This window comes from Polypterus senegalus, chromosome 8 (assembly GCF_016835505.1).
Source record: "Polypterus senegalus isolate Bchr_013 chromosome 8, ASM1683550v1, whole genome shotgun sequence".
Lineage (NCBI taxonomy): Eukaryota > Metazoa > Chordata > Cladistia > Polypteriformes > Polypteridae > Polypterus > Polypterus senegalus.
The window spans coordinates 142727054-142751904 of NC_053161.1; the positions used below are offsets into that span (position 1 = coordinate 142727054).

At 37.3% G+C, this 24851-nt stretch overlaps 1 protein-coding gene across 2 annotated transcripts in view; it reads left to right on the forward strand.

Moving 5' to 3' along the window:
- The window catches only part of LOC120534343 (ovochymase-2-like), a 108193-nt gene extending 84198 nt beyond the window's left edge, over positions 1-23995 (forward strand). For both annotated transcript variants that reach the window (XM_039761867.1, XM_039761868.1), the window contains 6 exons: positions 10202-10369; positions 10721-10901; positions 12619-12782; positions 21304-21402; positions 22957-23084; positions 23776-23995. In XM_039761867.1, coding sequence (XP_039617801.1) covers positions 10202-10369; positions 10721-10901; positions 12619-12782; positions 21304-21402; positions 22957-23084; positions 23776-23946 — 911 coding nt within the window. In that variant the 3' untranslated portion in view covers positions 23947-23995. The remainder of the gene's footprint in view (positions 1-10201; positions 10370-10720; positions 10902-12618; positions 12783-21303; positions 21403-22956; positions 23085-23775) is intronic.
- The last annotated feature ends 856 nt before the right edge of the window (positions 23996-24851 follow it).

Here is a 24851-nt window from a genome sequence, read left to right on the forward strand (position 1 = left end):
ATACTTCATGTCAAAATTATTACTATCAATTATTTTCTGTTTTAGCCGTGTGTTCAGCATTTCGTGCCTCATTTCCTCTGTCATTCTATATTTACACATCGTTGTAGACACGGAACACGCATGAAATGTATGCATTTCAAAACACGAAATTGCATTACCTATATAATTCCTTACACACACATTGCCAGATTAACACTTCAACACACATTTAGCTGTGAGGACTGCAGCAGGGTGATGGCTTCATCTGACTGAATGGAGGGTGGGGGTGTAGCAGGCTGTGTTCTGCTAAACCACACATTTGCAAAACAGGCCGGCTATTGGCACAGTAATAAGGAGCTATGAGTTTCTTGGTGTATGTCAGGAAAATTTTAAGGAGGTCAGGGACAAGTAAAAAAAAAAAATTGTAAGCTTCAGGAATTCTAGTGTTAATGGCCCTCTTTTAGTTCAACAGGACCTTTTTAGGTCACCTCTGACCCCAGGGTTGGTGGTTTGTAATACAATGCACAGTTTTAGATGGCACAATATTGATTAGACAATAATTTATATAACCAGTTGCACTGTCTGTGACACTGTCAATATCCTCAACATGGGGTTCACAGAGAATATTCTAGTCAGTAGTTCCAGAACAATCCTTCAGCTCATTCATAGACCACTTCTTTACCAAACTGGCGACAACAAGTTGCTTCAGTACCATTGGCTTATACAGATGCCTCAAGTGAACCATGTTGTGATCAGTGGGTATAAAGCAATATGCATTCATAACATTAGTATACAGTAAATCCCAGTGTCTTATTGCTCCTGGTGGGACAACTTGCATGCTGCTTTAAAGTGGGTGGGGTGCCTGTAAGGTTGGCATGATTGAAGTCCCCACAGATAACAAACCGGGCTTGTGTGTTGAAATTCTGTAGTTTCTACCCCATCACCACAGTAAATTACAGTATTTCACATGCAGAGACAATGACAGCTGACTGGGGAACATACACTATCACAACACTGAGAAAAATCTCTAGGCAAATTATGGCCGCATGCTGAGTGCTAATAGCTCAATGTCTGGACAACACCGATGTTCCTTTAGTATTGTGATTCATGTGACACCACTTACAGTTCACAAAGATGACCAAACCACCTCCCCTTGTCCCCCGGCCACTGACCCCCACCACAGTCCATAACAACGGATGTTCTGGTCTGCTCTAACCAAATGAAAGCCCCCTTGATAACATTAGCATCAGGAATCCATTCATGCAACCACATTTCTAAAGTGCACAAAACTATTTGCCCAATAGTTCCTCTGACTCTTTGATTATGCTGGTAATTCATACTTTTTGTTCGAGACCAATCTTACATTACCCATTAGCACAGATGGCACCAGAGGTTTGTAGCTTCTCTACTTTCTCTGTCACTTTGCTGCAGCTCTGCTACCCCTTAATAGCTTACAAAAGTCTGGGGGAATGATTGGCCTCTGGTCCGGGGGCACTGACATTCCCAACAGCACAAGCAGCAGGGCCAGAGTGTAAACAACAGTGGAACCTCGGTTTGCGAGCATAATTCGTTCCGGAAACATACTCGCAATCCAAAACACTCATATATCAAAGCAAATTTCCCCATAAGAAATAATGGAAACTCAGATGATTCGTTCCACAACCCAAAACTATTCATATAGAAATGATTAAGACAAAATATAAAGTAAAATACATAATACAAATTAACCTGCACTTTACCTTTAAAAAGAATCATGGCTGGTGTGAGTTTCTAAACTCATGTGGGATTCCGCCCAACAGGAAGACACGCGGAAGAGTGTCCCAAAGCAATCGCAGTCTCCCAGCGCTGTGGCAGTTCGCCGTATAAGCGCATCCAAAAAGATCGCAGACATGCTATAAGCTCCTGTCGTCAATGGGTCATACAAGGAACATTATAAAGATCCCGCTGCAATAAATAACAGCGCTGTTGCTGTTTCAAGCTGAATAAAACTAGTGTTAAAGTACTGAGACTCAGCTTCGTGTTTTGGGGAGCAAGATGGGGACTCGCACTTCACAGCGCACACACACACAGTCACAATGCTGTAGTAAACAGAGAGACGTGCTGGGCGAGCGAGATAAGGAGAGAGAGAGAGAGACGCGCTGTAAACAGAGAGACACGCTGGGCGAGCAAGCAAGCAAGATAAGGAGAGAGAGGTGCTGGGCAAGCGAGCAAGATAAGGAGAGAGAGAGAACGAACCACCATCAGGTCAGTTGTGATCACGTGACGGTCGGCAGACAAAGTGTATCCATACTGCTCGTATTGCAAGACATCAAAAGTCAAAATATATTAAAAATTTTTGCTCGTCTTGCAAAACACTCGTAAACCAAGTTACTGTGTATGTGTGTATATATATATATATATATATATATATATATATATATATATATATATATATATATATATATATATATATATATATATATATATATATATATATATATATATATATATATATAGATATATATATGTTATATATATATATTATAAATATATATATTATATATATATATAATATATATATAATATGGTAGTTAATGTAATTGTTTTGTCATTGTTAAAGAAGGTTCTCAAATCTAAGGAAAATTTTAAAAATAACGTATCTGGTCTATAATGTAATTGTTTTGTCATTGATATGAGTGTTGTTCTCATATCTATCTATCTATCTGTTGTTCTATATCTATATATATATATATATATATATATATATCTATATGTGTGTATATGTATATATATATATATATATATATATATATATATATATATATATATATATACCCGTATATATATATATATATATATATATATATATATATATATATATATATATGAAAAGAAAATGAAACGCTTTTAAAAATAATGTAACATGATTGTCAAAGTAATTGTTTTGTGTATTTGGCGGCAGCGCATGAAGTTGTTTTCGGTAGCTGCATCAGAAAATGTACCACGGCTGCCTGACACGCCCTTTTACTGTTTTCTCACAGCTTGGATTGCTGCTGTCATATATATATTGTAGCGACCCGTGGAGGAGTCTTTAAGATTTCCCAGCTTGGTACTTTTTACAAAATAAATAACCCCCGGACGGCGATAACCCAAACCCACCCAACCAATTAAATACAAACACACCATTATTTACAACACAAATGACAATACGTAAATTCGACATACAATAAGCTTTTTATAAATTACCCATAATTTCCCCGCAAACTATTTACATAAATTACCCATGAGGCGTCACTCCGCCAGCGCTTGCTGCCGGGTTGTTACACAGCCCCTCCTAAGAGGGTTAGTGTCCCCACAACCCTACTCATCACAGATAAAATCACGTAAATGTCCTGGCCGCCGACGGACACGCTTTGTCCTGCCGGAGGTGCCATCACTGGTGTCGGGCTCAGTCCTGTCACTGTCTGACTCGGTGCCGGGGGTGGAGGTTGGAGAACCGCTTATATTTTCGAGTTGTTGTTGCTCTGGGGCCAGTGGGTGGTATGGTGCTAAACGGTCCTTGTGCAGCACCACCCGTCTGCCTCGTCCAGGCATTCGGACTCGGAAAACTACCTCCGATATTTTGTCCAATATTTCTCCCGGTCCTTGCCAATGGTGGGCTAGTTTTGGGGACAATCCCCGTTTCCGTTGCGGGCAAAATACCCACACTTTGTCCCTGGCTTCAGCGTCGGGCCATGAGCCCGCGAGTCATAAGCCCGTTTTGGGCGTGCTCCGGCTCCCTACCGGGGCCTCCCTGGCCAGTCGATGAACGGTGTCCAGCCGCTCTTTTAGCCGTCTAAAATAATCCATTTCGGGCCCACCAATAATCTCAGGCTCAGGGGGTGAGCCAAACACTAAATCCACCGGCGTGCAAGTTCCCTTCCAAACATCAGCCCGCTGGCGCATTGGCTCGACTCCTGCACTGCTGTCCGATATGCCCATAGGACCAAAGGCAAATGTTGGTCCCAGTCCCGCTGGTGTTGACTGGTCAGAATTGCCAGTTGAGTGGCCAGGGTGCGATTAAATCGCCGACCAATCCATCACTTTGTGGGTGAAGGGGTGGTCGGGTCTTTTCACCCCAGTCGCTGACACACCTCCTGAACAAACGGCTCTCAAAGTTCCGCCCTGATCGCTGTGGAGCTCGTCCGAACTCCAAATCGAGTGAACATTTCATCCACGAGTTTTGGGCAGCTGTGGGGCACTCTGATCCGAACTGCATACGCCTCTGGCCATTTGGTAAAGTAGTCCATTGGAGGGGAACCAGTAGTTGTAGCCGGTCAATTCCTCCCGGTGCGTGCCACCGCCTGTAGATTACGCCATCGTGCAACTCCAAGTTGCCCAACTGAGAGTGGAGTATTTTGAGTTCAGGCCCCTGTGACGACACGGTTTGCCAGTCGGGACGTTCTTGTGTCTCCAACCAGCCCTTTACCTTTTCTAGTGCTTGATCGTTCGCCTGTAACTGCCTCAATTGGTCAATAGTGTACGGCTCCCCTACTCCAACAGTGTCATCTATCCTTGTAGTGTGTTAAAGAAGGAAAGAGAAAGAAAAGGAAACATTTTGAAAGTAACATAACATGATTGTCAATGTAATTGTTTTGTCACTGTTATGAGTGTCGCTGTGGTGTGTATATATATATATAGCAAAATACCCAGCTGTTTCGGCAACACCACAATAGAATGTCATGTGTTAAAGAAGTTATGAAAAAGAAAATGAAACGGGTCCCCTTTAAAAATAATGTAACATGATTGTCAAAGTAATTGTTTTGTGTATTTGGCGGCAGCGCATGAAGTTGTTTTCTCTGGTAGCTGCATCAGAAAATGTACCACGAAAGAGAACACTCGTGACACGCCTCCTTTTTACTGTTTTCTCACAGCTTGGATTGCTGCTGTCATGTATATAGATATGTAGATATGAAGATATGTATGTGTATATATCTACATATACACATATATATATATATATATATATATATATATATATATATATATATATATATATATATATATATATATATATATATATATACATACATATCTACATCATACATACACACACACATATATACACACACACATACATACACACACACAAATGTATATATGTGTGTATATATATATATATATATATATATATATATATATATATATACATATACACACACATTATGTATGTATATATATACACATACATATACTTGTGTGTATGTTTGTATGTGTCTATATGTGTGTGTGTGTAGGTTTGGTCACTGAGTGTAAAGGAAAAATAATAAATTATAGTCTATAAGTTATTAAACAGTAAAACATTAACGTTTTAAGAAGTACAGGTACATTGAAATTACATTTTCTATGTGAACGTTCAAATTTATGCCTCTGGTAATGTGCCTTACCGCCATTTAAAGAAAATTAGTTTTGTGTCCTCTGCAGTGTTAAGAGAGAGAGGCTTTGGTTTGGGATAAAAGGAAAAAAGGTGTAAAGAAAGGAAAGTTGCCTTTTTCTTTTATATAGTATAGAGATGTGTTTGCTGGCGTTATGATCGCCTTTTGGGGACAGTCGCGTGGGTCTCGTGTAGACTGGTGAGACGTCCCGCCATTAATCGGCTGTGATGGCACTGTCAGTCCTCCACTCCTGTGCGTGTCTTCATAATCCAAGCTGAGGACCTCATAATCGTATACGTGCAAAAGAAAGTGTGAATCGCCTTAATATTATTTTGCCGTGGTGTAGAAAAGGGGTCCCGTGTTTGCATTTGTCTGGGCTATAGCGCAGGGGGAGGATGAAAAAAGTTAAGTGTTCACTTTGACTTAAGGCAGAAGCGCAGTCAGCGTCTCAAAGGCCGGCACAGCTATGCACTCGCTGGCTGCTCGACTTTTGCTGGGCAAGAGACCCCAGTTTTTGCAGACACGTTCATGATATCAAAAGTCTCAGCTCTTTGGAGGTCATTCATATATATATATATATATATATATATATATATATATATATATATATATAGCAAAATACCGCTACGCAGCGGAGAAGTAGTGTGTTAAAGAAGTAATGAAAAAGAAAAGGAAACATTTTAATAATAACGTAACATGATTGATATTGTCATGAGTGTTGCTGTCATATATATGCCTGCCTAAATAAGTCACCCTCACTTTGCTCTTACTTTTTTACCGTTCATTTAATCATGGCTAGTGGCGGAAAAATTATAAAATGGAAGGAGGATGGCTTTACCAAAACAATTATTGATGGCTTAATCGATTATTCATAAAGCTTGAATTGGTGATCTGTTTTTCTGTGTTAACCTCATATTTTTTCATACTTCTTCTCAAACTAAGGTGGTGTGAGGGTAAAATGAATCGGGATGTGCTGATCAATGTAATCGGTGTACCAGGAAATCATACATTGACAAAAGCTCCCTTTGCTTGTAATGCAAAGTGTGATTAAATGCATTATTTTTAACGCGTTATGGAGCACATGCATCAAAGCTTCTCAGCTGTGCTTGTGCTAAGAAAAGGAAAGATTTTAAAAATAACGTAACACGATTGTCAATGTGACCTTTTGTAAGTAGTGCCTGGAGGATTCAGTGTGGAGAAACTCTAGAGACAGCGTGTGTATTAACTTGTGGATTTTTCTGTGAGTATTTGGTGGCAGTCTGACGGTTGCTTGAAGACGGCGTTAGCCGCGGAGCTCAGCTCAGAGCGAAATGAGATGAATGGGAGGGGAGATGATGACGTGACTCCCCCACCCGCCTTAATTGTCAATCCCCCCACAAACACAGTCTCGGAATTTGCATAAGCACACCCCTTCACCTACAATTTTAACTTAGTTACAAAGTGATCAAAACTCTTGTTTATATCCTGCGTCCTCTCATTAAACTTGTATCCCGCATTACCTGTGGGCATGTGAAACGCCAGCGTTAGCCTGTCTATGAACTTAAAGTTTAGGTTTACACCTTGCTTTCTTTCCGAGGTAGCAGCACTCATGAATATGGTAGTATATGTCACTGCTCGCTTCTTATTGTTTCAGCTGCCTCTCAATTATATAATGCATGTTTTCTTAAGCGCTTTTTGGAGGTCTTCCTGGTTTTCTACGCACTGCGTTGACAGTCAGTTCACGTGATTACATGGGAGGTGTGATGATGTCACACGAAACTCCGCCCCCCACGGCTTTCCAGCTCAACTCTTTTACAGTTAATGGAGAAAAATACCTTCCAGTTATGACCATTAGGCGTAGAATTTCGAAATGAAACCTGCCCAACTTTTGTAAGTAAGCTGTAAGGAATGAGCCTGCCAAATTTCAGCCTTCTACCTACACGGGAATTTGGAGAATTAGTGATGAGTCAGTGAGTGAGTGAGGGCTTTGCCTTTTATTAGTATAGATATATATATACACACACACACATTTTTATATATATATATATATATATATATATATATATATATATATATATATATATATATATATATATATATATATACACACACACATTTTTTATATATATATATATATATATATATACACACACACACATATATATATATATACACACACACACACTTTTATATATATATACACACACATTTTTTATATATATATATATATATATAATATATATATATATATATATCTACACACACATTTTTTATTTATATATATATATTTATATATATATATACACACACACATTTTTTTATGTATGTATGTATATACTGCTCAAAAGAATTAAAGGAACACTTTTTAATCCGAGTATAGCATAAAGTCAATGAAACTTATGGGATATTAATCTGGTCAGTTAAGTAGCAGAGGGGGTTGTTAATCAGTTTCTGCTGCTGTGGTGTTAATGAAATTAACAACAGATGCACTAAAGGGGCAACAATGAGAGCACCCCCAAAACAGGAATGGTTTAACAGGTGGAGGCCACTGACATTTTTCCCTCCTCATCTTTTCTGACTGTTTCTTCACTAGTTTTGCATTTGGCTACAGTCAGTGTCACTACTGGTAGCATGAGGCGATACCTGGACCCTACAGAGGTTGCACAGGTAGTCCAACCTCTCCAGGATGGCACATCAATACGTGTCATTGCCAGAAGGTTTGCTGTGTCTCCCTGCACAGTCTCAAGGGCATGGAGGAGATTCTAGGAGACAAGCAGTTACTCTAGGAGAGCTGCAGAGGGCCATAGAAGGTCCATAACCCAGTATCTGCTCCTTTGGGCAAGGAGGAACAGGATGAGCACTGCCAGAGCCCTACAAAATAACCTCCAGCAGGCCACTGGTGTGAATGTCTCTGACCAAACAACCAGAAAGACTTCATGAGGGTGACCCAAGGGCCCCATGTCCTCGAATGGGCCCTGAGCTCACTGCCCAGCAGCATGCAGCTCGATTGGCATTCGCCATAGAATACCAGAATTGGCAGATGCACCACTGGTGCCCTGTGCTTTTACAGATGAGAGCAGGTTCACCCTGAGCACGTGACAGAAGTGAAAGGGTCTGGAGAAGCCATGGAGAACATTATGCTGCCTGTAACATCATTCAGCATGAGCGGTTTGGTGGTGGGTTAATGATTGTCTGGGGAGGCATATCAATGGAGGGTCACACAGACCGCTACAGGCTTGACAAAGGCACCTTGGCTGCCATTAGGTATCAGGATGAAATCCTTGGACCCATTGTCAGACCCTATGCTGGTACAGTGGCTCCTGGTGCACGACAATTCCTGGCCTCATGTGGTGAGAGTATGCAGGCAGTTCCTGGAGGATGAAGGAATTGATACCATTGACTGGCCACCACACTTTCCTGACCTAAATCCAATAGAACACCTCTGGGACATTATGTTTTGGTCCATCCAATGCCACCAGGTTGCACCTGAGACTGTCCAGGAGCTCAGTGATGCCCTGGTCCAGATCTGGGAGGAGATCCCCCACAATACCATCTGTCATCTCATTAGAAGCATGCACCGATGTTGTCAGGCATGTATACAAGAACACAGGGGCCATACAAAGTGCTGCATAATTTTGAGTTGCTGCAATTAAATTTTGGCAAAATGGACTAGCCTGCCACATAATTTTTTCACTCTGATTTTTGGGGCGTCTTTGAATTCAGGGCTCTGTAGGTTGATCATTTTCATTTCCATCAAACGATGTGGCATCCTTTCATTCCTAACACATTACCCAGTCTATATCAGTATAGATATCCAGGAGGATTTCTTTTTCCCATTGAGATCTGATGTGTTTTCAAAGTGTTCCTTTAATTTTTGAGCAGTTTATTTATTATATATATATATATATATATATATATATATATATATATATATATGTATATATGTGTATATATATATATATGTATATATGTATATATATATATGTGTGTGTGTGTGTGTGTGTGTGTGTGTGTGTATGTATGTATGTATGTATGTATATATGGAGGGATGGGATGGTATGTATGATAGATTCAGTTTTTCAACTTGTGCTTAGAGCCAAATACTGACATTTTCTATACATTTATAATTCAATGTTATGTATTTAATATGTGACTTGTTTTAGTTGATCCTTATTGCAGTTATTGGTTATTCCTGGGGCTAGGTGAATACCCCAGTTATATTCTGATTTTAGATGAATTTCTTAACACTTCTTCATAACCCAGTACCTGCAGACTGTTTCTGTGTTTCATCAAGAAATATAAGGAAAATGCTTTTCAGGGAACACTCTAACTACCATTTACTATCTTTCACATTTGCACGAATTTAAACGTTCATTTACAAATTGTTTTTTATGCAACTCTGTCTATCTTCTGTTTTATTATAGCTTTAACAGTGTGTTTTAACTAGCAGAATCCCAAAGCATTTAGACATCAAAACTGAATAGACCTTTTTCTAAATGCAAGTTTATTTTGGTGGTTCATGAGGTTTGAGAACCTAAACGTTGCACACCAACTTGGCATGTTGCTAAATATTTAAGCGGGGATGGAAAAAATTGAAAGATTTAATTTTGCTTACAATGCCTAGTACCTCTGTGCTTAGATAACAGTGCACATCAGAGGAAGGTTAGATGTTCCTGAGCAGTGTGGACTTTTGTGCTTTTACTGTAAATCTCCTGGAAGACATGTTTCTACATTATTTCAGTAGGTTTTATTGGTTATACTCTGCAAACTGTGATGTTGTGCCCTTTTTTTTTCTATAAACAAGGAAGATTTCCTAGAAAAATATTAATTAATATTTATTGTTTTTGTAGATACACTCAGTGGTACCCAGAACCCACGAAATCTCATCTCCAGTGGCAATTTTGTGACACTGGTGCTGGAAACCGATGCAAGTGTGGTTGGTCATGGTTTTAGAATTGAGTATTCTGATACTACACAGTCTACAAACATCAACCCAGGAATTCAGGATATGGACAAATGTAGGCATCAATGTATACAAATTTGTTTTTGACATTCGTACTACTTGCTTCATACAGATACCTTCTTTTAGCTGGTTGTAGTTAATATACTTTTTCCAGTGTGGAAAATGTTTTAATACTTCTGTAAGCAGGTCGGGGTGCAGATTTTCCTTTTTTCAAAACTGTTTGTCTATAAATGTCTTAGGAAAGTTTACTGTGATGTAAGGTTAGGTAATTTTACATCTGCAGTTTATGGTAACTCCTTCAGGCTGTTAGAACTGTAGTTGTTAGGTTATAATAAATCCGTTCTTTGAATGTTGTATTTCTGGTCACTGTAAAACATGCTACATTTTAATGTTTTTTTGTCTTTAGATCCTTGTGGCTTTCCAAAATTTAGGCCCTGGGAAACACAGGCAAAAGGAATGCAAAGTACAGAGGCTTTTCCTTACTCAATGCCGTGGGTAACAAGTCTGCAAGCTAATGGAATACATTACTGTATTGGTGCCCTCATCCATCCAGAGTGGGTTATTGCACCATGGCATTGTAATTTTAAGTAAGTGCAATCATTTTGGCAATTTTTTTACATTTTATGTGAATAAATACTTCGGCAAATTTTGCAGGGTGCTTTTTTTTTTTCTTTTTTTTCCCCCAACCCATTTACACTCATTGTGCTCCATCTGTATGGTAATCAGAACTAGCAAATAGATTTTTAGTCTGTTAGGCACACCAATCTGCTTTTCATTAGGTCTAAAATATTCAGCTGAAATTGTGTAATTAGGCACAGTAGACAGTTGATGCATAAACCTCCATTATTTTCTTTTAAACATTTTGGTCATCAACATGTGTGAGAATTTCAATTTGTTTTTCAAACATTAATTGTAAAATTTTAAATGGTCCCCAGTAAAATATATAGCCTTTTACTGAAGTATATGGCTCCTAAAAAGTCTGCTTTTAGTCTCAAAAGCTGCCCACTAAGTGTCAAAATACTTTCAACCATTCATTTTTATCTTCCTCCTCTTAGATTTCTGTTGGACTCAAATGCTGACTTTTGACAGTATTCTTGTAGTGGTTGTGGTGATCTAATGTTTTAATACTCTTGGAAAGTGAAGCATATGGTAATATGAAAATCTAGTTAGTCCTGGGTTGGAACAGTGTTATTAGCTCAGTCCTTCTCTCAAAGACTTTCTTTCTTGTGGCCAACACCAGAATGCAAGCCCAATATTTTTAATTATTTTATATCCAGTCCCTCAACTGTCTCCTGGAAAAACAGTGTTTTGATGCTTGTATTGGAAGGTTCAATACTAAACACTACTAAGGCAGCAGAGTCACTATTCAGTACTTATGTTGCTTATTTACAGGGTTAATATGGCTACTTCCCACTGTGTTATAGCTATGCTGCCAAACAGCTACTTTAAATGAGTGAGCATGTTGAAGTTGTGATGCATAAGTATGTGTGCTAAAAGCTGGTTTCTTTCAGGTTTTTGTCCTCTTACAAAGCAGCAGTAGTTTTATTCGACTAAAAAGTCTAAAGCGGTTAAATATATCCTATTAGGCTTGTTAGTAGGCAAAATATTCCTTATGAGGCAGCAGGCTGGCGTTTTTATATAGTACTCTAGCTTAATGAATTTGAAATGTCTCGTGATTAACAATTTTTTAACTAGAGAAGGTGTGGTGCCTACATGCACTAAGAATGATCAAATGATTCAGGAATTCAACACCTTTTCCTGCAGGAGAAAAATGTTTTTTCTTTTTGATAAGGAGAGGCACAGAACTTCAACCTGTACAGAGCTTTTTCAGCATGTACGTACACTAAGAATGGCTACTAGGGAGGTAAATGGCATCTGCCAGTTTGAGGTCAAGTTAGATGTCATCTGACTCATCAGCAATGTGCTCCTAAAACTTGCACAAAACCAGTGTAAACAAGTCTAATTGACCACATGAGTAATAAGAATTTTTCGGATGAAGGATAAATTGCTTTGTGTAATACAAGGCCAAGCTATCAATGCAAACCTATAACGAAGTCGAGAGAGTGAGTTTTTTTAGTGTTTTGGAGTGTATATTTTTAAAGGTATGCATTAGTCAAACTTACAGTAGAAGTGAGTGCTCAAATTATGAAGTTCATGTTGAGGCAATGTTATAGACTGCACTTAAAGTGAAGAATGGTAGAATTTCCTGCTACAGATATTTAAATCTATTTTTGGTACTAGAATATGCAGTACAACAAAACATTTGCTATAATATTCTTAAAACTGTGTTGTTTTTTTTTGTAGTACAATGACGGACAAAGTTGTGTTGGGTGCATATGATCTGTCTTCAGAAGTGGAGTCTCTACAGCATATTAGTGTCAAAGAAAAGTATGAACATGAAGACTGTGGAGGTTTCCCACCTTCTAATGACATCATCTTGCTTCACCTGACCAGGCCTGTTCAACTGGGTAAATATTTATTTACAGTAAATTTCCAAAAGAGTTCTAAAATGTTGGAACAAATCTTTTAGATATGGCTAATTTGCATTATAGGTATGACTGAACATTTCTGTTTACCCTGAAACTTGTACCACCCAAGATACTACCAATTCATATTGGCTTATTGAAGTAGCGTTTGATCAGTCTTGGGTGTTGTAAACACTCTACTGAATCCTGAATAGTCTATTTAAAACCTTAGTTGATCCACTTCATGTTTGTCTACATGAATGTTAAATAGTTTTGCTTTGATCACTTGAAGCGAGTTTAACACATGAAACCGCTAGGAAGTGTACAGGTTGGTACATACAAGAGTACTTTGCTCAGTGATGCACATTAGCTTGTGGCTAGTAAATTTTCTAATCTGGTACAATTCGTTTAATCTGGGTTTAAAAATCATCAGTCATCAATACACCCAATAAAGTAAACCAATTGCTTTTTCTATTGAAATGCATCCTTCTGCATGTGAACTATATTTGGGGAAATTTTAATCATTAATAGGACAAGAATTAAAACCAGTTTACTTTCCTTTTTAAACTTAAGCAGTCTGAATCCAAAATGATGTTCCAAAGTTAATTTTTAGATTCCAGATAATAGGGTAAGTATTTAATTACTGATGTACAGTATTATATAAACTATACATAACTATAGATGAGATGATTTCACACGAGTATTTTTAACCCTTATGTTCTGTTCATATTTCATGCCTTTACAGTATGGTCAGGGTTAATTTTGTTTATACTGAATTTTGAACAGCAGATCTATTTTTAAAATGTATATTGTAAATAGCCTATCTGACATTAACTAATGTTTTGAAGAGCTAGGGGAGTTTTTAGGTTTTACAACACTTGTTTTTGGAGAAAAACCTGTACTCTCACACAATATTGTGTCCATTTTTACCTAGCATAGCAGTCATAATTAGTGCTGGAAGGTATACTGTTTCATACCGAAAACCGTTTTTTATTTTTGTTATGATATGGAATTTTCTTACACCGCAACACCAGTTTAAATAGCCTAAACAACGTTTGGAACGTGGCGCAGCGGGAAACTGTTTAAGGGGAGACCTATTTCACTGCTAAACCACTAAACATGAATGCAACGGAGTACATGCGTTAGTGGAGGTATTGTGCTGTGAAAATGGACAGAGAACAATCCGAAACTGAAGCTGTAGATGATGATAAAGTTGAACATGATGACACAGGAACGTTTCCCAAAAAAGTGAGTCATGTCTGTTGTCTGGAGATACTTGGTTTTTAAAAGGTCGGAAGTGGACCATTATTATTTTAAAATGTGTGAATGCTGTTTCTATAGTACTGGATAATACTGCAAGCCAAATAGCACTAACCTCCCATACTTGAATACTGTGTAATGTTCCTGGGTACTGTGTAACAGTGTGACGATGCCGGTCCCCTACAGACTGCCTCTTCCCACATGGGAGTCTATTGAACCAACACCGTCACTAGTTATAACCGAGATGAGCTGACAAATCTCATTGAAGCCAGGGGATGGTGGAAAGAGCTCAAGTGCTTTTGTTAAAAACGGTCAAAAGTAAAACCAAGTGTCCATTGTGCAGTGTTTTTTTTTTTAAAAAGCAAATCCATAAAACCAGTGAAACATGGTGATAAAATCCATAATAAATAAATCCGTTAACTTAGACGTTAAAATGCAGTCTCTCTCCTCTCCCAATCGCAGCCCACCACCTTCTGTCTCCCCGGCTCACCCATCATTGGTGTTGCCGGCGGAGCCTCTGCAGCACAAACTCCTTTCTGCTGACCCCCGACTTGGCTGCCACCACACTGCGCAGTCAGACCGTCCAAGGTCAGTACACCTCCCGTCTTCCTTCACACTCACTCAGTTGCTTCTCGGATCCATTGGGAGGCCGTTGCAATTGCTGCTCCACGGCTGTGGAATGCCCTACCAGAGAACTTAAGAACACAGCAGATTGTGGGCTGTTTTAAAAAAAACAGCTAAAGACTTTTTTATTTAAGAAAGCATATTAACAAGAATGCCACTATTTATTTATTTTTATCTTGTTTTTGTCCTTCTTAAATTTTTATGTTGCACTTTGAGATTTACTACTAATGTAAAGTGCCTTATAAATAAAATCTATTATTATTATTATTGCCTTACATCTCGCTTGCCCCACTCTACACACTTAGTAGGGTGAACCAGCCCCTAGAGCGCCTCAGCCTGCGCTCTTTCACGGAGCCCCAGCTCGTGCTGGTTCGTCTTCTCTGACTACCTTTTCCCTTCTTTAACCTTCTTCTGTTCTGTCTTTTCCTTTTTCCTTCCCCCTATCCTGCCGGCCCATAATTATGTCTCCGAGGACGCAGCGCCTTAATCAAATGCCATAGGAAGCCATTGAAGCAACTGAGAACGATCGCACCCGCACATGCAGGTGCGACTCGCCCCAATTACCTGTTCAACTCCCCTCGGTCATGCAGTCGCGCCCAGGGAGACAAACACGGCTAACTGGATTTAAAAACTGGCCATATTTTTTCTTTTTGAAGCCGCAGACCCACTATACCACAAGTAGCATTACAAATGCAAGTTGCAGTTTTATTATTTATGTATATAACTTAGCTTGAAGCAAGCGCCATATTAATGCAATTTGCAATATGATGGATCAAGTTGCACTTGTTTTTATTTTATTTTTATTTGGTGAATACTGCATAATGTACCTGGGTTTGAAGCCTTGAAGTAATAGTATTATTACTGGAAGTTACACTGTTATCTATTTTTATTTTTATTATTTATTAGTTTAAATATGTAGTTTAATGATGGTAAAGTTGTTTAAAAAGTCACTTTAATGTGTCAGTGGACAGAGATTAACAACATTAACAGAAAGTGTAGTTGGTTTATATAAAATATTGACTATTTATTCCTTTTCTAAGACATGTTCTGTGCAATGCAACTTTTGACAAGCACCTCTGGATATTTTACTCACTCTAAATGCCTCTTTGAATGGTTGAAAATATGTTGTCCAAATTATAGTAGTTTGTTTGCAAAATCTATTGAATAAAAAGGTTCCATATTTTGACTGCAACTGTCGTGCAGTATGAATTTTTTTTTCTCTTCATTAGTGCCACCCCCTTGAAAACTATCACTTTATGGGGCCATGCAAACCTTTATTAATACTTGTGTGCACATTAAAATGTTTTTTGTACAATGTTCAATTCTCATGACAGTGGAATAGGTTATTCTTCGCCAGTCTACTGTAGTAATTGCAGTAGAAAATGTGGTTAACATTTACTCATGCATGGGGAAAAAAATACCATCGTATACCATGAAACCGGTATAATTTTGAAAAATACAGTGATATAGAATTTTAGTCGTACCGCCCAGCACTAGCCATAATTTAAATATTTTTTATTGAAAGTGAAAATATCAAGAACTTTCTGGAACTGTTGGGATTTATTATATAACCATGTGTAACCATTACAACCATTAAACGCTGTCCTCCCTACTTTATCATAAAAAATCCTAACAATAACTATCAATATTAATTTAATATTAACACTTGGAACACAGCAAAAAAAACTGCTTATTGCAAACTAGTCTGCATTCAAACAGTGACAGGAAACCGTGTGTATGTGTGGGGTTATTGCACATGTGGTTCCCACTATTGCAGCAGTTTGTCCGTTTTTTTTTTTTTTTTTGCAAAGCAGAACTTGCATCTCATTCTCTTTTGTCCCCTTGCGTTGGCTTCTTGTGTGACTTGTTGATCAAGGCCAGGCTCAGACCACTGTTCTCCCCTTACCAGTGTTACTGAAGCTGCTGTGCGGAGAAGGTGTCACTTTTGCATGCAAGGTTTCACAAGGGCCTTTCTTAGCTCCTCCAAAAAGAACCTCCACCATTTCTTCTTGCTTGACCTCTGGGTAGTGTTCAGGTCACTCCAAATGACAAAGGCATTGTAGGTTGATATCTCAGATATTTTGTAATATTTCAAGAGGCCAGCAGGTGGTTCTCCTAGTTACCTGTATGTGCATGTTACTTTGTCAAGGTTGCCATTGTAGTCAAGGGAGATGGCTTGGTTCTTTGAAGATCAGATCAAGGGTCTATTGCACAGTAAGTCTGGCTGCCACACAGTGGTGTAGCTAGGAAAGGTCCGCCCTGGCAGCACATTTCTGGGGGTGGCATTATTGGCCAAAAGGCTCAGTACAATTTATATGTAAGCAGCAGGGTTCAGAAAAATATCACTCATGAATGAAAGTAAAATTCTCAGATTTTTATCCACAAATGCTTCAAAAATTTTCAGACAATCCTTTTGTGACGGCATCAGACAGAGCAGTTGAACTTTTATGAGGCAATAACAAAAATAAACTAACATTACACTGATAATTTCTAGGAAGATAAACAACTAATTTACAATTTATAAATTCGTTATCAATCTGAATGTGGTGTTGCTCTGCACAGAAAACATCCCATCCTATCACTTGTACACTACACTGGTTCTGGTTTTCGCAGCGTAATTATATCAAACTAATAATTGGAGCATGGCTTATCAGTGTGTGTGTACTATATTCTTGTCTATCTTATAAATTATATGTGAAATTATTGCTGTTTCTCTATATATGAATAAATCTGTGCAAAATTTATTGTAATTTTTGTGTATTCGTCATTTGAATTTTCTATTTAAATAGGTTAACATATTCAGATACATGTATGTTGAAGGGCGGCAAATTGAAGCACCTCCTCGCCCTGAGCGGCACGAATTCTAGCTATGCCACTGCATAATGTCAGTCACTGTAATGGCAGCTCAGGTGTTTTTATAATCTTGACCCCTCTGACCCCAACCCCTCTTGATTTCGGTTTTAATCTCAGTTCATAATAAATGGATTCTAATTTCTTTGTTAGATTTTGTTACAGTAAAGGTGCTTGCGCTTGCAGGTGCAACTCTGCTGTTTGTGTCTAGGCACCCTGTGTCCTCTGTATGACCTGTTTCTTATGTCCACCCTGTATTATGATTCCGTATGATCTGTTTCTTATGTGTATTATGGTTCCTGTGGGTCTATTTATTTATTTATGTATTTATTTTACAATTTCAAGATACCACTATGACCTTTCAAAGACCAGCAGATGTCTATCTCTGCAGGAACCTGGAAAATGTAGCTTGAACTGCCACTGTCCCATAAAAAATATAAAGAGACATGACATGTACAGTTCCACAGTTTCAAGATTCCCCAAAACCACCATTTTCCTTGATTTGACCCACACTAGTTGATCTAAAATCCATTTCTATAGATACGGGGCAAATTTGGCTCAGAATAGCCTCAATGTACAAAAATTTGTAGCACCTGTACAAGAGTATGAAACCTTAAAATATTTGCATTTGTGTATTTTGGATCACTTTAGGAAAAGTCATCAAATTTCAGGCTAAAATAACATTTAAGGTATTTTTTTTTTTTACTACTGTCAAATGTCAAAACAGGTCGAATTTGACCTGTACAGCATGCAGTGGTTAAGAGAAATAACTTGGTTGGAAAAAAACTCTTTCCAGAAGACCTAGCGCCCAGAATTTCAGACTGAGTACTTTTCTTTGTAGTGTTCAAATGTTAAATTGTTACTTTTATCAGTAAAATAGTCACCAGGATATTTGGGTATTCAAAATTGTCAAAATCAGTTTTAGGCTACTATACAAAGTAGAGCCTTTAAGGCTTTTTCCTTCTGCCATTCTTCACTGAATGTTGGTATGGTGATGTGAAGTCTTACAATAAGCTTAGTTCATATTTTTCCAGAACCTGCATGCAACTCTAAATGAAAGTACAAACACTATTGTATAATAAATTCGGTGGTAATATTTTCCTTTGCAGGGTGTTTTCACGTGGATCCTTGTGCTTGCCACAAAACAGGAGAACTCTGTGGAAGATAATCATTCAGTTGGAATCTTGAATTAGTTTTATTTTAAAGATAACCTGGCAAGTAAATCCCCTTATGTGGGGTTTCAGTATTATCATGTCCTTATGTAGGTATTTGGAAATACAAAAATCTGCTTAGTCTAATTCTTTATTTAAAAGGCCATAACCTTAACTTGATGGCATCAGGCACAAGGCACACCTGGACAGTGCCCCAGTCTATCAAAAGACCTACACACTCGTTTACTCGCACATTAGAATGTTAGAAAAAATTTTAAAGAGGCCACTCACCATCAAAGTTCACCAATCCAATTTTCCTAATTCCTCTAAAATAGGATCACTTTCCATACAGTTCAAAACGTATTGATTTTTCTATTTCTTTGCTCTGGTATTGCATTTTATTCAAACTATTTTTAAGTATACTATGAGATTTTTGAGACGCTGACAACTCCCCAACTGTGCTGTGCACTAACCCTCTGCTAACACAGGCAGGGACCAGTCGTCTGCTACCAGTGTAGCCGTAAGCTCACGGTCTCCCCGTGCAATGAGTTTGTCACCCGCTGGTAGATGCAGGGAGCATTTAAAACCAGCTGCTGACCTGGCCATATGTTTACTTTTTGTTTGCTCATTGTATGTGTGTTTACTCTTTTAATCTGAGAAAGGGAGCAAATGCAGGATGACAACAGCATCACTGCGTGCATTCTGTGGTCTTAGAGTGCTGCTGCAGGGTCCACTTCTGTATGCACAACTTTGAGATGACAATAAAACTGATTTTTTTTTTTTTTTAATTTGGACTCCCAATCTTCTCATGTACTGGTTTTGAAGTAGTAACCTTGTCGATTAAATTCCTGGTAGCATGCCTGAGGTTATTCCAAGAAGTGTGCTTAGCAAGTAAGCCTCATTTAAACTGAGATTCTAGGCTTGCTTTAGCAGGTTTCCGTTCCACCTAAATGGATTGAGGCAAATTGCACTTGGTAACTAAGGCAACAAACTATAGTGTTCTAGCCTAGGCTGTACTAGGCTAAAGATGAGCCTTAGCAGTTTATTATGAATTGAGAGGTCAAAACTCTTTTGATGAGAAACAAAACCTTGGAGAAAGGTTTCACAAATTTTTAGTATATCTAATTTTGCTGAACACTTGTTTTGAATTAATCATGCGTGTTTATTACTAAATGTTAATACAGTACATTCTAACCTAAATCATCCATTGAAGATAAGCTACATTTGTTACCACTGAATGGATGTTGTTGTATATTTCATATTGCTGCATTGTTAATTACACTATTGTTTTACATCTAGTGTTTTTTGCTAAATGGTAAACCATTAGAAGATACATTTTCATTTTAAAAAGTGACCAAAATAAAATCATTTAAATTATGCCTTTTGACCCTATTTCTTTTTTTTTTTTTTGTCAGTGAGACCAAAGGAAAAGGTATAATGAGAAGTTATAGATGTTCCTATACTTGTTAACTAATCTTAACCACCAGGCAAATGACTAGAAAGAAAATCCCTTGTCTTTTTTGATATTATGGCAGTTTTGTATTTGTTTGTACATTATAAAAAAAAAAAATAGAGTAACATATTAAATATGTTCAATTGCACACCTGAATAATTAGATTTGACCTCTATTTATAATGGTCCGTATAGTATTTGAATTTTTTAAAACTAAGGTATTTAAAATACAAAATGTTTTGTAATTGAGGACATTTCCATTAAACACATTACAAAATGGTCAGTCTGGTCTGGTGCATGACAGTGATTTTCATTGACACTGGCCAGTCGTATTATGCAATTATACATTCAAAAAGGCAAACTTCTTCAACTTGAGTGGCACTGGAGCAGTGCACCAGTGGCAGAAGCTACACGTTTCTTTTTGGTTGCTAAATGTGATATTTGCATATATAAGATGCACACTGGGCAATTGAAAGGAAAAGTTTATATTATATATATGCACCAATAATTATACAATGCAAAAATTCAGAACAATAATGCATTTCACCGACATCCTGTTATGGAGTGCCATGCAGCAACTTGCTTTCTTTATAGCAGATGCTTTTTTTTTGTGTGTGTGTGTGTGTGTGTTAACTGTTGTTTCTTAAATACTGACTCTGTTAGATGTTGTATTTTTAGACAATTAAAACTAAACTTTTCCAAGCAGTCCAATAATAAATCATGCATCAGTTTCATGCTTACAGTCACAGGTAGTCAATCTTCAGATATTGCACACTCCTCTGTTTTCCATACCGTGACAGATTAACCAGCCCCAACAACAGATTGTTGATAACAAATGCACACTTAAATTGTGGATCACCCAAGCCTGTCTTGAGTTGATGACAAACTCTGTTCATAGCACCACCTGAGCCTTGACCAGAAATAAAGTCTCAAGACTCAATTTCTTTTGCACACCTGATGACATCCCCGCAGGGCTGCAGCTAAGTGTTCTGATAAAGTTGTCATGTAAGTAACTTTGGTGGGGGTAGGTTTTTGCATCCTTTGAGCTGTTCCTTAAATCCAAATGGGCACCAACATGCATTTATTAACACTGAGAAGAACACATGTATATACAGGTAAAGGAAACCAATGATGAAGCATGTTGAACCTACCAAAACCAGACTTTTAAAGAATTTTTTACTTTAAAGGAGACACTGTTATTCCCGTGTGCCTGCCAGAAGAGGACTTTAAGATTGACGATGACTGGTCTTGTTTAACTGCAGGATGGAGAAATGTTGATCCTGAAGGTAGGTTTCATTTGTTGTTCTCACAATAGTCTACCCATAAAATTTATTTTTGTTTCAGACTAAACTAATGCACCCCATTTACCTTTTCAGACAGTTTTGTAGTAAGAAGTAGAAAAATGCAAATTTAGTCTTCAGTGATTAAGTGTTGAGAAGTATACTGCCTCAAGTGTGCATATGTGGGTTTTTTTAGTAAGTTTATGTTTTAACACAAATGCCTCTCTCTCTATTCTAAAATTATTTTTATGGGTTCATATGGCCCCTTTTTGATGCTTCTAAACCCAGGGCTGCTACTTGCTAACTTTTGATTTATTAGTTCATTCTGTATGCCTACATGAAACTTGCATCCATAAAAACTAACATGTTCTTGGTTTCTGCTTCAAAAGTGAACTGGCATTTTGTGTATTTGGGCAAAATGTGCAAATGCATTCTTAATCTAATGATGCTGGATAACCTATTTTAAAATATTGGCACTTAAAACCTTGCAGCTGCTATAATTTAGAATTTGTATCTTGCTTCATACATCCATTAGACATTTCCTATGCCCTGTGGAAAGATCCAAAACTGGTGTGTCTACAGTAAATGTGTAATAACTCTTAGAATTGTGACAGAAGTTAACCGTGAATCTACTTGGCCACTATAGAATGATGACCTTTTGCTTCCATTTCACTTCTGCTTTTATAATTTATACTCTAATTGTACAATGAGAAAATATACCCAAGTAAAACTGGAGACTACGTAGATGTATCTCTAAGGTTTGCTTTTTTATTCTCTGAGCCAAACACTTGTGTGGAGGCAAAGTCCAGTTGGTCCCCCTGTCCTTTTGGCATACCTCTGTACCCTGAATCAAGGCTTTTTGTGTTTTCTCTGTTTGTACTTCACATTATTTCTCATACCCAAAATCCAATATGGTTTTACCCACCTACAGCACACAATTTAAATCAACAGTTGGAGGTAATTTTGTATTTTGTAAAATTCTCAAAGCAAAATTGAAGCTGCTTAAACCAAGACACTCTCTCAAGTTTGCCGTAGACCACTAGTACAATCAATCCATTTTTCTCTTGTTCCATTCAACTTTCTGCATGCATGCTTTAAACACCCTTGTTCTCCTGATGCTACTTTCTGTTATGAGCAATAATTGGCAACTGTTGGTTATAACATAAGCAAATGTTGTAGAATAAAGAAAATCAATTTACAATATTCATTTATAATTTCCTACCCTAAGGTGATGGCTTAAACATTTGGAGTAGTATTTCACAGTGAGAGAGATGCAAAATAGTACACTGGTATTTTGTGCCATTTGCTAGAGATAAATGCATGAAACCAGTTCAGTTCTAGCATTTTCCTTTGTTCTTTTAAAGTTTACCTTGTCATTGCAAATAGCATGTCTGAGAAGCAGTGCAAATTAAATCTTTGATGCTAAACACATGACTGAGATGAATCCTTGGCTTTCATATTTGGCTATTTTACCTTGGAGGGTGAGTGGGGATTTTTGTGTGTGTGTATTGGTATATACTGTGTGTAAAATGTATATCTAACATTTTTTTTTTATTTTAGTAAAACCAAGAAACCTGATTCAAACCAGTGTTTCTTTCTTAAACCAATCGGAATGCCTTGAATATTGGGGTGGAAATGTGAAACATTTTAATCTCTGCATAGGCCCATCAGGGTCTGCATCTTGCATCGTAAGTTTCAGCTTAAGATTTTTTGTTTTATTGTTGCAGTTAATAAATTTGAATCTTTTTGGTAAATCTATCACAAATTTCTAATATGTCAATTTGGGAAGTGTTGCTTAATGTTGATGTAGAATGTATGCAAGTACTAATTCTTTAATTTCCAAAGCAGTACTTATAGCATGTTATACATGTTTTGTATTGGACATTGGGACCGAAAATGATCCTTTTTAATGACTCATCAAGTCATTTACTATGTTGATGCATTCTATTTGAAATCTGTTCATTTTGTAACACAGCAATGTAGTACACAACTAGAATTTGAGTGAAGGTTGCACTACATTTAAATGACTCGGTAGTGTGTGTTTTACACCCCCCCTTATTTCCTTTTTCCTCTCTTTACTGTTCAAATTGATTTTACATGAAACTGAAATTCTTGTGTATACAAATATCTATGCCCTGCAAAAGCAGGATCAATAAATATTTTTTTTCAGACAGATGCATCTTAACAATTCAAATGGTCAGTCAATTGGGTGTCTGTTGTATCTGGTACCAAATACAACATTGGTTTAAATCTCTTTTGAAAACCTCTAATTTCATAGTTCTCTATAGATTGCATTGAACTGTGTGAGTGGCAGTATGAAGATGGGCTTAGTCTGATTTGTAGGAAATCTTGTTAAAATGTGCTGAACTTGTGTTTCAGGGTGATTCAGGTGGTCTTCTTACATGCCAAAAAGGAGGTCAGCATTTTCTTATTGGTACCGTGAGTTGGGGAAGTGCCACCTGTTTGTCTACTGCACCTGCTGTCTACACGGAGGTCTCTTTCTACAGATCATGGATCATGAACATTACTAAAGAAGTTGTGAATTTTTAACTTGCTTTCAGCAGATCTTAAATAAAATAATGTATTTCTGTAAGAATGATGGTGGCTCTGATGTGAAATCAAACTGGTGTGTAGAAAACCTTAAGGATATCATTCATCAAAAGTAAGAGTAAACATACTCCCACCTCTAATTTAAGTGATGTTTGAGTAGACCTATGGCAGTGTTTCCCAACCTTGGTCCTGTGACCCCCTGTGGCTGCAGGTTTTTCTTACAACCAGATTCCTAATCAGTGACAACACCGGATAGCAATGATCTCATTTGATTAGCTGGTATTTTTCTTTTCTTCTACATTCAGAAAAGCAAAGCAGCATGACATTTTTACATTTATAAGACATGTAGAAATATGTCTGCTTTTGCTATAGATTTAAATGCTTAACTCGCTTTTGATGATTTCATTATATTTTGCCCTTTCTCTGTGTAGTTTTACCCTTTGTTGTATCTTATTAATGATAATTAAAAATGATCAGACATGCTGGCAAACACTGAATAATCAAAGGCTACAAGTACTTTAGCATCAGACCCACTAATTAGTAAATAATGGATTGATTAAACAATTAGAACACCTAGAAAAGTAGAATAATTGAAGATGAAAATATTGTTAAAAAGAAAATACCATATAACTACCATATAACTGCTTGGTACAATTTAATATTAATATATATATAATATATATATATATATATATATATATATATATATATATATATATATATATATATATATATATATATATATATATATATATATATATATATATATATATATATATATATATATATGTAGCAGTGCATCAGGAAAGTATTCACAGCGCATCACTTTTTCCACATTTTATGTTACAGCCTTATTCCAAAATGGATTAAATTCATTTTTTCCCTCAGAATTCTACACACAACAC